Source organism: Hyposmocoma kahamanoa, unplaced genomic scaffold (assembly GCF_003589595.1).
Source record: "Hyposmocoma kahamanoa isolate Upper Pololo Valley unplaced genomic scaffold, ASM358959v1 211, whole genome shotgun sequence".
NCBI lineage: Eukaryota > Metazoa > Arthropoda > Insecta > Lepidoptera > Cosmopterigidae > Hyposmocoma > Hyposmocoma kahamanoa.
In genome coordinates, this window is record NW_020653732.1 from 5,898,920 (window position 1) to 5,917,033 (window position 18,114).

Here is an 18,114-nt window from a genome sequence, read left to right on the forward strand (position 1 = left end):
TAGGCTCAAAACGGTTTGACACTTAGAATCAAATAAACCAGAAGTCAACGACGCATTTGTCGTAAATTTTATTTATACAATGTAAAAAGAATTATGACAAAATGCACAGAGTGTGAATGTAAGAATGAATGATATTGCATGAATTATTGATATTTATCTGCTTAAAACATGGTTTATAAAAGGTGATTTTATTTATTTATTTATTTATTTATTTATTTATTTATTTATTTATTTATTTATGTTTTGGAGGGCACAAACAGCTTATATTACAATAAAATAGAGACTTAATTAAATAATTTGAAGCAAAACAGTTCCCTACTGATAAAAATACAATAATATTTGATGCATTGATAACAGTAAGACAATATAACATTAACATTAACAACATAAATATAACATAACACACACACACATACTCTTCACACTATACAAATAATGTATCACCACTCAAACCCGCCAACTCACTGTATTCATAAAAATGAATTACTTAGTTAAATGTTTCTTAACACACGCACAGCTAGTGTTAAATAAGTCAAAATCGTAAATGGCAGAAAGTTTGTTAAAGTTTTTGCTCGCACGCCATATAAACGAATTGCGTTTGTAATTTTGTAAAGCTACAGGCAAATAAATAATTGATTCATTGCGTAAATGTTTAGTCGGGACCTTTAAGTAAATTTCAGATAGAAGCTCTCATAACTTATATAAATTATTAATTACCTGTGCAAGAATATTTCACCGATACATTCACCTAAAACTACTAAAAATACAGTTAATATAAATATATTCAAATATGTGTTGATCATTAAAAAAGTGGTGTGAGTCCATATTTTAAAAAACATATTTTTTTGCTTAAAGGTATCAACTTAGTCACAACTTTCATTATAAAAGTGAAGCGACTCCCACATACATAACATCCCATAGATGGCATTACTAGTTTACTCAGGGAACTAAAATTACCAAACATTAATTTGCTAAATGTTCATTAATTTAAAAGAAAATATTGATTGGGATCGCAAACATCTTAACAAAAAAAAAGCAATTAAGGTAAATGGTTCTATAATATTGACTACCTACATATGTATCTAGGATCAGTACAGTCATCATTTTTAAATGATTAATTTATTTAAAAAGCGATGCAAAACAAGATACACATGCCTCGATTTACTGATTGACTTTTACAATAAGATTTGCAAAATCCATAATTTTATGTTACGCGTCTCTATTGCCGTTGATTAATTGTTTAAATATGTCGAATTGTTTAAAAATATTGAACACTTAAGAAAAAAATCTTCGATCTTATGAGATTTTTTGTAAAATAACTCCACTAATTCTTATACAAAGATCGAACACATTATAGGAAGCTGTGAAGAAGGTTCTAAAATCTCTCACTAGATGTGACTAACGGTGTGGAGTGCCGAAAAATACAGTACAAGGATCTTTAACAAAAAGACATAGGAGAATTTCGACAACTCGATAACTTGACCCGTAGCTCAGTTGGTAAGAGCAATACTTCGGTGCAGTATGGTCGTGAGTTCAAGTCCCATCCCAAATTTTTTTTTAAGTGTTCGATTCTTCGATCTTGCTGGATTCAAATCAGCTCCTTCAGCATACCATGTCTAACGTTATACGAATGCGAATATTTTTATGTGTTTATAGTAGATCTTTGTTTTTTTTTATATAATCAAGTGACGGGACGAACAAGTCGTGCGCCTGATGGTAAGCTACACGCCTGTCCATAACAGTTGCAGTGCCACTCAGAGCTTTACGTCGCAAAAATCTGAGGTCTCAGATCTACTGCTGCTAATCTATGTTAGTGGTCTATTCCAGTAGGATCTAAAGAATTTTTTTTTGTGTTCGATATTTCTATTACTAATCATATTGTTTTGGTAATTCATACATATATATTATGTATATATACAGATATATTTTTTATCACTCATCATCAAGTGATGATAAGTGATAAAAAACTGATCATGCAAAGGGAATGTATTTTGGGCGTAATACACCGCGGCCCCCACTTAATACCTACGTTTATCATCTTGTTTTATTCATACACATGCAAAATTAAACACAAAACGCATGAGGCTAAAGTAGAATGTACAAATTACCGGCAAATTTCAACTGCTGTTCGAAAAATACGACGTTGTAAATTCTATAGTACATGCATTGACTTACAAATAAATGGACGACGGGTCTAATACAAAAACCACGAAAAAAATGTCCCAAGTCAACCTATTCGAAATTTAAATTGTTATGTCATCGCAGTATCGCGCTGTCCGTAGAACAAATGAAGACTAAAGCGGAGTGTCGCGCTCTGTATACGATTTTAGCGCCTTACAAGTGCGGACACTTTTTAGCGCGGACCCGACGTCCATATAATTGTAAGTCAATGAGTACATGCATAAATTTTGTGTTCAATTATGCATGCGCAAAACACCTATAACGGTAGCATCTTTCGGATCCTGCAGGCTAATTTTAATTCATATTGGAATCGATCCGATCGGGTAGCCCATCGGAGTCTCGAAATCAGACGGGTTTCCGAGCGAGAAGATGAACCTGATTTCTACTATATCTTTCTTATTTCTGAGCTTAGTCAACTATTGTTTCTATTTGAATGAAAATGAAATGGCCAGTTGTGAATCGCAATTATGCGCCTCGACTCGGAAGAGACGCAGTTTCCTATCGGGAGAAGTAATCAAAATCAAGCTGCTGGTTTTATTTATAATGATAATTGGAATTTTTATTAAAATTTCAAGACCTAAAGTGGTAGTCCATATAAGACAATTGGGTAGTCCTAATTGCATACTATGGTAATAAGTTTTTTGCCACCGCCATGTTAGTGTGATTATTACTAAAGGTAACTAGAGGTCAAGTGCGCTGGTGAGTGACCGCCATCGCCACTTCGCCAAATACGGAGGCTATTCTAAGGCTTGATTTACATTGCCGCGCAACAGTTTGGGAGCAAATGTTTGTAAGGAAATTTTACGTAACCTTATAATACACTCAAGAAACTTTATATTACAATTCATTGATGCAGATGAACTGACTCCTAACTTAATCTCTATTAGGCATACATTTAGCTGAACACTAGTAAAAACCTTCAAAATAATAAGTGTGTTTTTTAAATATTTCTTTTTAACCGACTTCAAAAAAGGAGGACGTTCTCAATTCGATTGCGTTTTTTTTGTATGTATGTTACGCGTTAAGTCATTTCTGAACTGATTTTGATGATTCTTTTGGAAAGACGGTACCTCAGTTTTGGCCCCATTTAAATTTGAAGGAAATATTCCACTTCTAAGTAAATTAGGGGATGAATCCGGGTTCGCGCATTTTCCGTTAACGTTAAAAATTAAAGTTCACAACCCTCGAACAGAGTACCCAACCTTCAATGGACCAGCGGGGCGGACTATGACCTAAAACCTCGCCTGAGAGTAGACCCGTACCCAGCAGTGTGATGTACAAATGTGTTGATAGCGACGAGGTTTGTCGAGTGGTTCGAAACTGACTCTGCGTTTTTGTAAAATTCGTCAAATCTAGTTGAAAAGGTTTTTTATTATTATTCCCGGGCCGGAAGAAATGTTTGTATGGCCAACATTTATTTCTCTCGTGAGTTTTGATGTAACTGTGGTTGTCTATGTGTGTGTCTATGGCACCCGCGATACAGGGATTCCCTAGTACGGGGCTACGAGAGCGTGCGTGTTATTTTTATTATTTATTTAAATTTGATTTAATCAGCGTCAAACTATCACAATTTTTGAATTTTCAACCGTCTCTGCTTTGTCCCAAGAACGAAGACGAATGTTTTATTTTGATCTTTTTCAATAAAGTCTGTGCTAAGTCGATGTTAAAAGATGTTAATTTGATTGAAATTCCTAATTCTTATTTCTTCAAATATAAGCGTTAGTATTTTGTATTCTCACTTTTATGTTGTACTAAATGTGTCGGTATGTGTAATAGTGAAGACGCTAAATAAATAATCAACATAATATATTCTAAGTTGTAGAAAAATATTATACTGTGAGTAATGACCGTTACGTAGTCACTGCCTCTTAATTGCGGAGTAGGTTACAATTTTTCTACACTATAGAATCCTTTACTTGTAATAAGGCCATATCTCGAAAATGTCAATTTTTCAGGAAAGTGGTTTCAAGAATCTACGGACAAAATTAGTCGATAATTTTTATGCTTAAATAAAATTTCATATATAAATAACGTTGGCTATATTTCAAAACCTCATAACAATTTTGGACGACAAAATCCCTTTTTACTTTTGAAGCACACAATCAGGTAATTAAAACTTTTAATATAATTTCTAGATTCTTTTTTAATCATAAAATAACTGGGTAATCAAAAATTTTCATATAATGATTTCTATAGTAATACTATTTTTTGTGCTTAGGTACTCCAAAAGTTCACTCTAATGGAGGTGCGATATTTAAGAATTAGCAGACGAATTCATTTCTTTACGTGAGACGCCTTTGACAGAGCATATTAATTTGACTATAGTAACTTACCTAAGCAAAGCCAGGTCGTATTCAAAAGTTGCAGGATCAAAGTGTGGATGGCTGGCTACGATTTGCACTCGGCGTTCGGCGAACCCGTACGGTTCGTCCTCGTTCGCCAAGTCGTGTTCGCCGAGGCGAACTAGCAGTTCTGATGGGGGTACACTGCAATGAGAAAGACAATACTGTCACATGCCAGGTAATACTACAAAAAACTGCCTCCGTGGTAGAAGGGTTACCATGTAGGTCTGCCACGCAGTTCCCGGGTTTGATTCCCGAGCCGGGAGAAATGTTTGTATTATTTTATATAATAGCAAGTGACGTGAAACGAGTGCGCCTGATGGTAAGCGACACGGCTATCTATCTGCAGTGTCATTAATCAAAACTATGCATATCGCAAAGGTCTGAGAAATTCACCAGCACCCTTAAAAATCGGAAAGTAAGAATGCTCACACTACTGCTTAAGTAATGCGACCCTTAGGTTAAGTTCTTATCCTCATTTTTCATCAGTTCATCAGTTCCGCCCCTCCATCACCCTCCTTGTCATAAGTAACGCATTTGCATTCTGGTAAATTTAGAATAGGGACTTAAAGTCTGTTTTTTACTTGAAAAAGACTTTAAGAATGTAATAATAAAACTTTGAACTATCCCGACGAGATAATATTATCCCATTTTCATACAATAATCAGAATCGCTGCTGCGGAGCTACCTACCGGTTAGTTTTGCAGGCTACATATTATATGACAATTAGCACTGTCGGTTCTACAAGCGTCTTATTTGAAGGGGCCTTTAGACTAGAAGCGAAATGATGAAACGTTTTTAACCGACTTCAAAAAAGGAGGAGGTTCTCAATTCGACTGTATTTTTTTTTTTGTATGTATGTTACGCGATAACTCCGGTATTTGTGAACCGATTTTCATGATTCTTTTTTTGTTGGAAAGGGGGTACTTCCATAGTGGTCCCATTTCATTTTGAAGGAAATCATCCACCTCTAAGGGTGGCTGTTCACGCATGAAAATTCATTTTTATAAATAGCGCCTAACTTTAATTTAGTAGCAATTGCTTTTAGCAACTATTTAGTTGATTTTGCTATTTCTCCAATTCAAGGCGTTTTTCCCTCAATATACTTTGAGTAGTGTCGTAGTGAGAACCTATTTTTATTATCTCCAGTATCGAGTCCTATATAGTGGCGAACTAGGGGATATTTCAATCAAACTTAGCAAATAGACGTAATTCCACGTACTTTTGAGGTCGGTTTTTTTAGTACTCTGTACTGAGATTATAGTCGCCATCTTAATACCTAAAGTCTAACGACTTCCAATAACCTTACAATCTCGGGCAATAATGCGCAACCTAGAAATATATGTGCATAAATTTAACGTTTATTTATTTCAATTTGTCATGGTTTTGCCATAAACGACGTATTATTTCTTTAAGTCTCCATATTGTGATCTGAATTAGTTCCTTTGCACAGTCAAGAGAAAGTTGACAGTTAGGACTTTTTGTTGTGGACACAGAAATCTAAATAGATGGGCAATTTATTTAGATTTCTGTGCTTGCGGACCATAAGTAGCATGGAGTTGAATTTAAATTAGTGTTGCGACTAGTAGTTTGGCCTGTGGCCGAATACCGTATTCGGCCAAACTATTCTGCCTGGTTGAAGCAAATGTAAAAATTGGCACGAAAAATACCACTTATTAACGTCGGTATGATGAATGATTTTGTACCATAGTTACGGGGTAGTATACTTCTTTAATGCACCAAATAAATACAACAGAAATGTTAATTTAACAGAAAGCCAGCGAAGGTGATTAAAAGAGATCTTTACCAGCCAACCCACGGCAGTGAGAGCCAAGGTTATAAGCGGATAACAATGTGCAAGAGAGAATGTGAGAGAAATATGTAATAAACTACATAGTTAATACATTACTAATGTTAGTTTTACATAAATAAGCGAAACTTTGCGTTTTCGTGAGCTTCCAGTGTTCAGCATTAATAAAAGTTGCATAAATTAATAATAAATAAATATTAAACCACGTCACATACGTTGCTCTGATCCCAAAGTAAGTAACCAAAGCACTTTTGTTATGGAAAATTGGAAACAACGACTGTACCGCAAATACCCAGACCTGAGACTACAATAGAAAACTTAGTCGGACGCATGGGAAAACATATTCCCGCTCGATTGCAGCGGCACTTTGGCAGTTCTATAAGCGCGTAATTTGAAGGCGTCCTTATTAGTTAAGCGTGAAACATACAAAAAGCGGGTGCAGTTCGGGCGCCCGTCCTGTGCCCGCGCTCGACCTGTTGTCGTACATATAAACGCACGAAATTATACCCGCCGCGGTGCCGACCCCACTCGCGCCCGATCCGCTCTCCGGTAATCACGCTTTACGGAGTGCAGCAACAATTGTGAATTTACCTGTTTATCATAACGTTCTGGTATCTCTTAAAAGTCCAATAGGGAAAAGTTTGTTGTTAAACAAACACCGTATATTTTATTAACATCCGTACTAATGTGCACGTGGTTGGAAAGATAATATTTACAAAGGACAGATAAATAATATATTTATAAGGTATCACAGGTGCGTTTTACCAAGGTGACATCTTAAAAATCTGCGATATTTTTAAGGGGCTGTTTTACATATTATTAATAAAAACAAGTTCTTGAGATTTTTTTGTGAAATATTTCCCCTAAATAACAACTATAATACTAAATTTGATTAAAAGCGACGTCTACGTCAGTTGGGGCATCTGTAAAGATACCGGCTGCGGTGAGAAAGTTTTCAAAAATTTCTCACTAGATGTCACTAGTGGCGACGAATGCCGAAAGCCAGTACAAAGATTTTCGACAGCTCGGTAACTTGACCTGTGGCTAAGTTGGTAAGAGTAATGCTACGGTGCAGCATGGTCGTGGGTTCAAGTGACACCACCCGGTACCTTTTTTGCTGTTTTACTGGGGTTTTAATTGTAAAAATTGTATCAAATTGAACCTAGAATTAATCTTAATGAGGTGGCACTAAAGAGGGCGTGCAAATATTAATACCTAGGACATTACTTGACGTAGGCCGTTGGCTGCCAGATGTAATATGTTGGCACATAGATTCGCCCCTTTAGTGAGGAAGTCAAAAGTAACTTTATTCAAGGCATATTGTCAATCCTACTACACGGGTTGTCTATGGGTTAACTATACGCAGAAGGCACAATATAATAACGGTGTCAGGATGCTGTCGGGACTACCGCAATACTGTAGCGCATCGTCGATGTTTGCTCAAGCGGGAGTAGATGACTTTTTTGCTGTGATGCGAAAAAAAAACGGCGTCATTACTCTCTAGACTGCGTTCTAGTCCTAACAGCATCCTGAAAACATTTGCGACTAATTTCGAAACGCTGATGCTTCGTCATTTCATCCAGGTTTTGGTGAGGTGATGGGGTAGTCGGCGTTTCGAGCGTAATAATGTGTGTTTTTATGTTTCGTCTCTGTATTTACTAATAATAGTCGTAAGTTAAAATTATTTGTATTTACTAACAAGTGGGCCTTGGATGCCAAATAAATGATTTATATATTATTATTTACTTTATTTTTCTCAGCTTGTTAGCTGGTTTGAACCGCACTTGCGGACTGGAGTGGCAATGCGACAAGTATTAAAGGTCGCTGCCTTCTGTAACAAGTACTACATGTTTGGTGGGAGATTCAGGGAATGCAATGACTTGTGTAGCTTTTTGGGAATGACGCCTGTGGTTGAAATAACTATTGGTACTATTACTACAATACCATATTCTGGTTATTTCCTCTTTTAATTCTGTGTATTTAGAGAGTTTTTTTTGCTATCGTAGACTGTAAGTTGTGGGTATTTGGTACGGCAATGTCTATTAAAAATCCGGTAATAATAATAATAATAAGTCAACTGCCAATGCAATTTTGCTCCTCAATGGTGAGTCGATGGCATATCGATAATGTAGTCTTGCATAATACAATTAAATTTGAAGACTTAATTACTGCTTAAATTAGAAAAATTGAGACATGTGTAGAAAGAAGGATGGCGAGATCCCGTGTATTTTGTGACCCAGTGTTTTTGACGACGTGCATTAAGGAGACCTATCAATACTTGTGATTCATGCATCAAAAAAACTAATTGAGTACAGCCTGTAGAAGCTGGAGTTATAAACTTGATATGATATGATATAGGTTATACTTATAAAATTGTCCTATTTTCGACTCAGATCTTTGTTGGTAGTAGCAGAAATAAAAAGTTTTCAGTCTGTTCCCAAAAATAATAAAGAACTACCCGAATATTCACAAATCTGCTAAACTCTGCGTCATTTAATATAACTTATCATATTCTGCAGCAATGAAAATGAATAAAAATTAAATCTGCCCAAATGGCAGAAATCTGCCACAAGTGGTCACATTGTTCTCAATATCAATATGACATTGACATTGGTAAGAGGTTTCTTGTCAAAACGTTCCTTTGCAACTTTCATTATCTCTCATTTAAATGTTATCTAAATATTTTCGTCATATGGTGTTTATAATAAATACAATGTTTTATTCCCGATTTCTAAAAAATATACAAAAAAATGTTGATAACTAGGCATAAACTAAAACGCAAAATTATAATAGCAAAATTGCTTAGTTGGTATAGCGACAGGCACGGTATGCCAGAAGACGTCGATTCGAACCCGGCCGGATCGAAAGAAATTTTTCTGAGTATTCGATCTTTGTTTACAACAAACTAGCGAAGTAATTTCACATAAAAATAATTGAATATCAATTCAATAAAAATTTAAATTATAATAGCAGTCTATGAACGGCTCTTCGTCGTTATAGGGGCAGCTTTCGCCATCCGTCTTTCCATTTTAATTTTGCTAAGGTAACTTCGATCATTAGTGATTAAATGAATGAATGCCATAAGTGCCATTCCACTGACACTGTATTGAGATTCGTTGCCATTGCGACTGGATTTTAGTAGAATAACAAATATTATCATAATTGCAACATAATTTCAATGGAGTCTCAACGGAATTACAATGCACAATGGTTTTAAGAAAGCAGTATTGAGGCCCTGGTGGTGAGTACCAGAGCAAAAAAATTCAAACACCAAGACCAGAATAAAGTTACAAACGTTCGTTTCCCAAATTGATCCTACCGCAAATTGAATCTGGGTGTCTACTCTAGTTCTCCAAATAAGCAATATTCGACCAAATGTAAAAGACAATGTCAAGTATGAAGTTTCATTCGCAACATGCGTCTTTTGACTTGGTCGGGTATTACTTATCTTTACTTATAATGCAGCCGTGGTAGCGTAATGGCTTAACCTACTGCCTCTCAAGCAGAGGGTTCGAATCCGGGTTCGCACCTCTGAGTTTCTCGGAATTTACGTGCGAAATTTTTTTTTAATTTATCATATCAGTACAAAGGTCTCTAACAAAAACATATGAAAATTTCGACAACTCGATAACTTGACCCGTAGCTCAGTTGGTAAGAGCAGTGTTACGGTGTAGCATAGGTTCAAGACCCACCGAAGAAATGTTTCTATGTGTTCGATCTTTATAATGGTAATTATATCGGTACCTTGATAATTATAAAATTAATCCTTCCAACAAAATGCCATGTCGTGACGTGTTTGTATCCGAAACGTATCCAAACGTGTCAAATGTCAATCTCAAAGAAAGTCACAAACCAAACCGTTTATCCAAAAATTTTTCTTCGTGTTTATGTAGTTTTATTACTGTTTGTCATTTTTAATAAAAAAATAGAAAGACAAAACTATAAAACAGCATGGAAAATTATCGGACATATAATTATCAAAATAAAAAAAAATCGATATCGATAAAAAATACTCACTGTTCAACACAATGCGCCGCAGTAATCGCCCAGTTTTCATTCAATAGTGCTGCTCCACACTTGTGCAGATACGTCGATGTTCGGTATTGTCGTAGCGAAATCTGCCAGGGCCATTGTCCGAAGCCTGACTTTGCGCCGCCGACGATTCTGCCTTGTGGCCAAAGGCGACGTCCACATACTGCCAGAACCAGGAGCGTAGAGTTTATTATCATTTTTACTAATTATAAAAGCCACAAAAAGTCTGAGGACTTCACTATAGTACAAGTTTTTAAGAACACTTTTTAATAACAAAATTTTAGAAAAGTTGTGCGTTTATTTTTGTACAATTGTCACTTAGTTTTGTCATAATTTTTTAAAGGTTTATAGAGTTCAGCACTAGAAGGGTTTTTGCATAGCACCAAGCTCATATAATCACTAATTTTATATGATACTGATAAAGGCCGGAGTCCATTAATTTAAATAATTTATTTGATCAGTTATTTAAAAATATATATATCTCTCATAAATTAGAGTATTCAATCAGTGCAGGCAAATTATTCTTCGCCTTTTTATCATTAAAAAATATATATTATTTACGAATATGTATTAATCTTAATTGTTTTTTTTTCGACTAGATCAAGTTACTGTTGTTTCAAAGTGTTGTTTGTTACATTCACACTTGATAAAGAAAATAACTGAAAATAGTTTAAGGTTCGCCACGTAATCACAATAATACAAAATTTTAAATGTGTCTATAGCAAATTAAAAGTCAAATAATCAAGTTATACAGCCTTTAAAAAGGCTACTTGCACCACGACATCATAAAAACTAGACAAAACTCGTCCGAACACAGACACTCTTATCACTAGTTTTTGTGCTTCCAACATGTGTCATGCCTTTAAAATTCTTAAGACTTAATCTTTTCAAATTATAGATTTGTATGTATATTAACCACTTTTTCACAAAAATTCTAAAGAACACTTTAAAATAGACAAGCTACTATATAAACACTGTTATCAATAGTTTTTGTGCATTTCAAAATCGAGTCCGTGTTCCTAAGTCATTAAAATAAAAAAAAGAACAAAAACTGTTAAATTATAGTTTCGTACTGCCCACTGTTTAATTTAAATTGAAAAAGAACAGAGCGCTTTTAAATTTTCAAATATGGAACTTAAGAAAACCACAAGTACAGGCGTCCTTGCCTTCGCCTTGGCCGTGGCGTGCGATCACATCGCGCGGTCTCAGCTCTTTGTTTGAATTCCGTACGACCTGCGTTGTTTTTTTTATTATCCACAAGATACACTTCATACAGCCTATAAATACATCCATTAACGTTTTTGTGCCTTGAAGATAAGATCCAAATCGATTTTTTTGGACTGTGACAACAGATAGATACATACGCGCAGTTCTTTGACCTATGTGATTTTTTTCGGAATGCGAAGAATTTTGTTTACACGCAAAAATTGAGGTTGTTGCCTTTTCTTTAGAAAAATATTATAGTTTTTATTTTATTGTAGCATTTGTACTACAAATGTTTTATTAACTATTATAAACCGGTAGTCTATAAAATAAAAAAATATATTACAAAAATCAGTAAGTACAGTCAAACATTTTAACTAAACAACTAAACTACTATTTTATATACAAAAAGGGCAATGATTTTACAATACACTGTTAAAATTTATGAGTTCATAAAAATTTTGATTTTTCTTTTGGTCACGGTCGAGACTCAAATTTTTTTTATTTTTAGTAATTTGCATAAATGCTTTTGGAAACCGTTTAGCAAGTTTTTGTGATGAGGTTTTTGTAAACATTTTACGTTGCTTTGATGGTATAGACTATTTGAATTTTAAGTTTTTTATTTATTTTATACTTATATATATAATGAAGCAAATAGTTTCTTTACTTTAAAAAAAAAAGTGATAAATACTTATGAACGTCTTTCTAAAACGACATTTGTATTACTTGTTTTTAAATAGGAATTGTCTCTTTATTTTTAAATTTTGATAATCATAGTAACGTTAATGTCAAGAAAACAATCAATCAAGCGCCGTCGCCTTTTATTTTTATTTATTTATTGAGCATAGGCTACAGAGCCATCATCTTAAATATTTAACAAAAAATTAAGAAACTTGAAACTTAAAGTAAAAATATTTTTTTTGAAGAACTGTAACTAAAAACACCCGCCATTTTTTTTCCTGAAATCCTGTGTCGCGGGTGCCATGGACACACAAATAGACAACAACAAATTACACCCAAACTGACGAGAGAAATAAACGTAGGCCATACAAATTTTTCTCCCGGCCCGGGTATCGAACCTGGGAACTCTGCGTGGTAATCGTTCAGTCACGGAGTCAGTTGTCGAACGGTTACCTGATTTGTATTTTAATTGGTTTCTGAAAAACGGAATTACATGTATTTGACAAATTTTAATGAAATTGGTGTGCGAAACGTAAAACGTAATTTGTGAATCTTAAAGGTGGAATACTTTCTTCAAATTTAAATGGGACGCATACTGAGGTACCCTCTTTCTAACAAAAAAATTATATTAATAAAGCGAAAAAACATGTTCACGTAGTATCTGAAACTAATAGAATAAATAGATTTCTACATAACAAGAAAAATCACAATAAGGCATTATCTAACAACGACTGCGAAATAGGAAGTTGATTACCAAGTTGTTTGTACTAGCGGCAAAATTTTCAAGACGCATCTTGTAACAAGTTTACTATCTAGTTTGCAGCGATTTATTTTTAGTATGTCAATTTTTAATTTATGTGAATATTAAAGTGTAACACTTAAACCACGTGACCATACGTCAAAAGTTTTCTAAACAGAAAATCAAAAAATACAAAATGTTACAAATCTATACCTTCTAATGTAATAAACGCGAAAGTACTCTTTTTATTACACCAAGTGACGGGACGAACAAGTCATGCGCCTGTTGGTAAGCGACACGCCTGTCCATAACAGTTGCAGTGTCACTCAGAACTTTAAATCACAAAGATCTGAGGGGCACTACCACTGCGCCCGACATCCTGAGATATAAGCTGATAAGTCCCATGTGCCTGTAATTTCACCAGCACTCCTACTCTTCATAGCGGGAACGCAGTAATGCTCATGTTACCATTTTGCTACTTCCCTGGACGAAATCTTTCACAAGGAATTCTACTGCTACTAAACTTTTTAACCAATTTTGGTATAGGAAATGAAACTATTTTTCCGGATTTAAATCGCGTATATTCGTTTTTTCAAACAAACCGACGTTTCGGGCCCTTTACAGGTCCCATGGTCACGGTTGACTGAGGTGGTATAGTCTTCAACCAGTTATGTCTAATATTAATGCAAACCGCCCTATTTTTTTCGCTATAGTTAGAATAGTTATTAATTAAATAGAAACATAATAGAAACATTCCAATTTACGCTACATTAAGTTTTACAAATTGTTTTATTGAATGAATTTATATTAAGTTTAATTTATTATTAATTATTAATAGAAATTAGAATGAACTAAAACATATTAATTAGTACTGCAGTCTTATGTCTGTTTGGGATTTTTCATTAGAGGAAATACTGGACCCCAAACTGGTGGTACGGAGAAACCATCTTCCCTGTTGAAATTAAGATGTTTTTGACAATTATGGTATATCATAAAAAAAATTAAAAGGGCTGAAATACGGGATGAAAGTTATTCAGTCTGCTTAAAGGTAAAACCACATAAGTGTAAATTCGCCATCTTACTGCAGATAAAACTCTTAGTAAGTTTATAGCTTTTTTGTTATTGCGTTTCACGTGCAGAAAGATAGCATAGCTAAATAATTTAAAGATTTTTTGTGGAAAATGTCACTTGCGTGGTTTTACTTTAAATTTATTAATAGTAGGCTACTTGAAGTACTTTATTCGTATGCGTACACAAAGTCGCGGGCATCAACTACATATTTACCAATATAATGTGAAATTTTATGACCGTCCCATTTAAGCATAAAAAAGTTATCGACTAATTTCGTTCGAAAATCTTTAAGCCTCTTTCAACGAATTTCTCTAAGTACTTGTTGCAGATCTTTGTTTTTGGTTTTTAACAACTTTTTAGCTGTACCGCCATTTGTGAGAAATCTAAGAAAGTATTTCTTCTCTCAGCCAGCTACCTTACCTAGCTACAGCTACCAGCGGCTGACTAGAGATGTGGAAAAGGTTTTGAAATTCGACCTTGACGATGGACTGTGGTGTGGTGTACCAAACTTTTCCTTTCGATGAAAAAAAAAAAATAATGACACGTTCAACTACTCGCGATTTGTCGTAAATTACTTATTTAGGTAATATAAATCCATTGGTATATTTGATTCTTATTATGACTGACATTAAATTGACAATGTTGACTACTTGTGTTTATTAATTATTTTAATTCGTCGAAGAACTAAAATAATTTCAATAATTACTTAATCACAAAAAATAAAAGTACAAGCAAGAATAAAAATTGATGAGGTGTAAGTTCAGCACGCATCCGAGGATAAACTTTTTCTTTTAGTTAAAAAAACTGATGTTTATAAGTTCAACTGTTTTTCTGTCATCTACCATTTTCCTCGCTATAGGTGAAAAGCTGTGTGTTTCGCTCGGGAGCTAAATTGTTTTGCGTCTCGTGCCTTGAAACTCTCGCTACGCTCAGCAATCTACTTTTTCTTTTGCTCATAATCTTTCTTCGCTTGCTCAGATTTCAATACAAGCTCTCGCGTGAAACTACAACTTTGAAGCCTTGCATAACAAATAACTTTTTTTTTATACATTTTTGCGTTGCACTGAAAAAGCTACATATACATTAAAAAAAAGAATAAATCCTTTTTCAAAAAAGGTTTTATTTTATTTTTTTGTAATAGACTAGACAGGATGTTTTTATTCTCAATTGCACAAGTAAGTTGGTGGAATTACAATGCAACGTGCCTAATCACGTCTTTATTACATACCTTATTACAAGTGCTGAGTAGATATAATTATTATGTAATTACTTGTATTACGATTGTCTGCAGATTTTACACAGACGATTGGAGGTAAAATAGCAGATCAAAGGAAATTGTTATTATAATATTAAAAAGATTCTAGTTACTTTGAGATTGTATCAATATTGCTAGTGGTACTTTTTAAGTACCTGAGACATATAGCAAAAAAAATATTTTTAAAGCGAGAGACGACACACGGGTGTTGCGTCGTTGCATGTAGATTGCAGCGCAAACGTAACGCGTTTCACGAGCGATTTTGATAAAATTACAGGCACATGGCACTTAGACATATTTTTTTATGATTCCTAGTGACGTGTGCGCCTGGTGGAAAACGATACACCTGTCCATAACAGTTGCAAAGCTTCAAATTGCAAAGATCTGAGGGGAACTACCACTACGCCCGTCACTCTGAGACATAAGTTGACAAGTTCCATGTGCCTGTAATTTTGCTGGTGAAATTACAGGTACATGGGACTTGTCAACTTATGTCTCAAGGTAACGGGCGCAGTGGCAGTGCCCCTCAGATCTTTGCGATATAAAGCTCTGAGTGGCACTACAACTACTATGGATAGGCATATCGTTTACCGCGTCGATTGGCGTGCAGACTGTCAAGTGTACTTGCAGATGATTTACAGTTTCAACTAAAAGTGCACTTTACTATTAACCGACATGAAAAAAAGGAGGTTACTCCGAAGTTTGTGAAACGATTTCGATGATTCTTTTTTGTTGGAAAGGATATACCTCCGTAGCAGTCGCATTCAAATTTCACACATGACAACTAACATAGTATTATCTCAAAATTGCTTTATGTTACTATTTAATTTCAAAGCGTCAGTGTGATCCTGTCACTTTGAAATTAAATCGAATACGAACGACATATAAATATAGCGAAATTTTGGACATAAATTATTAATATAACGCAATTTTTGAGTTAATACTATGTTAGTTGCCAAGTGCGATTTGAAGAAAATATCCCACCTCTAAGAGTGGCAAGATTCGAGGATGAATCCATTCACCCACTTTCCTGTAATTGATTTCAATAAAACTTGGCAAATAGATATAATTCCACACTTTTGAGCTTTGAGGATGGAAAAAAATAAAGGAATTTGAGTTCATTTTTTTTAATAAAAAAATTATTATTGTTATCGATTTACATCGTGGTTTTTCAACTTTATTATTCTGAATTATGTTATGACGCGCTTGTAGGCGTGATTTGAATATCAGCTGTCTGATCCAGGCGAGGCATGTCTCACGATAGACTGGTTTTTTCGACAAATAAAAACATAACAAATTTAAATTGACAATAACGTTTGGCGACGTATTTGTGCAAGGTTTCATATAGCAGATATTCTTAGGCGGCGCTATCAAAAAACTTACTGATTTGATAGAGAAATATTATTTTTATTTTGTCATCCCGAATCTAAATTACTATTCCTCCATCCTAATAAACAAGTATGACGTGAATGTACTGCTGCCTATGATCATCACAAGAATTTATTGTTTTTGTTTAGTATGCTTTTTTGCGTGTGACTAATATTGGCCGTACATCAGTCACAAATGGCAACACTGTGTGGCGAGTCAATACAGGGTGACTGCGGGGTCGTGTAACAACACAGTTAATTATGACTCTCTATACTACATTATTATTAGGAAGACAATGCAAAAATTTTGAAAGCCGTAAGGCAATAACTTTTTTTATGTAAATAAAAAATTGTTTAGTTCTTAGTACTTTAGTTCTTAGGATCATGGTCTGATGTTTTCTCAGATTGTTTTATTTGGTATCATGACTTTGGCATAACCCAAAAATCATTTTGACGTTGAGTTCTTAGGTTTTCGTGATTACAAACTGTTTAAACATTATTTTCGATGTGAATTGCGTATATTTGATTGTTTCAAAAAAAGCAACGTTTCGGGCCCTTTACCTTCTAGTTTCGGCTACCACTTGGCGTCTGATCAGTTCGTGTTCAAGGTTTTAGGTTTAGGTTCTAAGGTGTCCGTAATGTCAGCAATAATTTGAGATTCGTAATTATATGTATTAATGAAATGTTTCACTGTAATTATTAAAAAAACTATATAAATGAAATCGCAATCATTCCATGAATCGGGATCACGACCCCACAGGCACCCTGTATAAAATATATATAAAAGTAAAATTCAATTCAAATATACAAAAATTAGTGATGTCACTAAGTAATGCGTTAGTTAAAAAGAATTCTTATGTTATAATCAACAAATGTTGAAAGTTACCGTCTTTATAATCGCTCATGTTGACTGGTTCCATGGTGACAGGAATAATAGGGGTCTCCGTTGGTGAGGACGTCTCATTTCTTGACGGTGATGATGTAGTTGACGATGATGACGATAAATGTTCTGAAAGTGAGCGTATTAATTTAATTAAAGATTTCTTAATTTCAGATGTTTATAGTAAGGAATATTAAGTAACAATAAACTACGTTAACGTTGTTCAAAATCATTGATTTCAATCGCGAATTATGTTTCAAAGAAGACTTGGGGGGATGGAGTGCTAGAAGGTCGGGATGGAAAGAAACTGAGAGTGTTAGGACGTGGTAAAGTGAGCCATGTAACTGTAGTGTGAAGGTGAAGATAGCAGAAGATGGAGACACGGAGTTGGAGGCCTTTGCCCTCGACTCTTGGTGACTAAGGACAGAGGTGCAGAACCGAAGAGCAGCGAGGTTGTAAGCCGGATAGCGGCTGTAGAGCGGAAGCAGAGGGCAGCGAGGAATGATGACGAGACGGCGGTGAATGTGCAGCAGTGGATTATATCACTTTATAC

At 34.7% G+C, this 18,114-nt stretch overlaps 1 protein-coding gene across 1 annotated transcript in view; it reads right to left on the reverse strand.

Annotated features, from left to right (window-relative positions):
* The window catches only part of LOC113227582 (serine proteinase stubble), a 62,889-nt gene that overhangs the window by 14,376 nt on the left and 30,399 nt on the right, over positions 1-18,114 (reverse strand). Inside the window, exons 5-7 of the mRNA XM_026460537.1 lie at positions 17,568-17,690; positions 10,351-10,528; positions 4,515-4,667 (exon numbers count right to left, since the gene is read on the reverse strand). Coding sequence (XP_026316322.1) covers positions 4,515-4,667; positions 10,351-10,528; positions 17,568-17,690 — 454 coding nt within the window. The remainder of the gene's footprint in view (positions 1-4,514; positions 4,668-10,350; positions 10,529-17,567; positions 17,691-18,114) is intronic.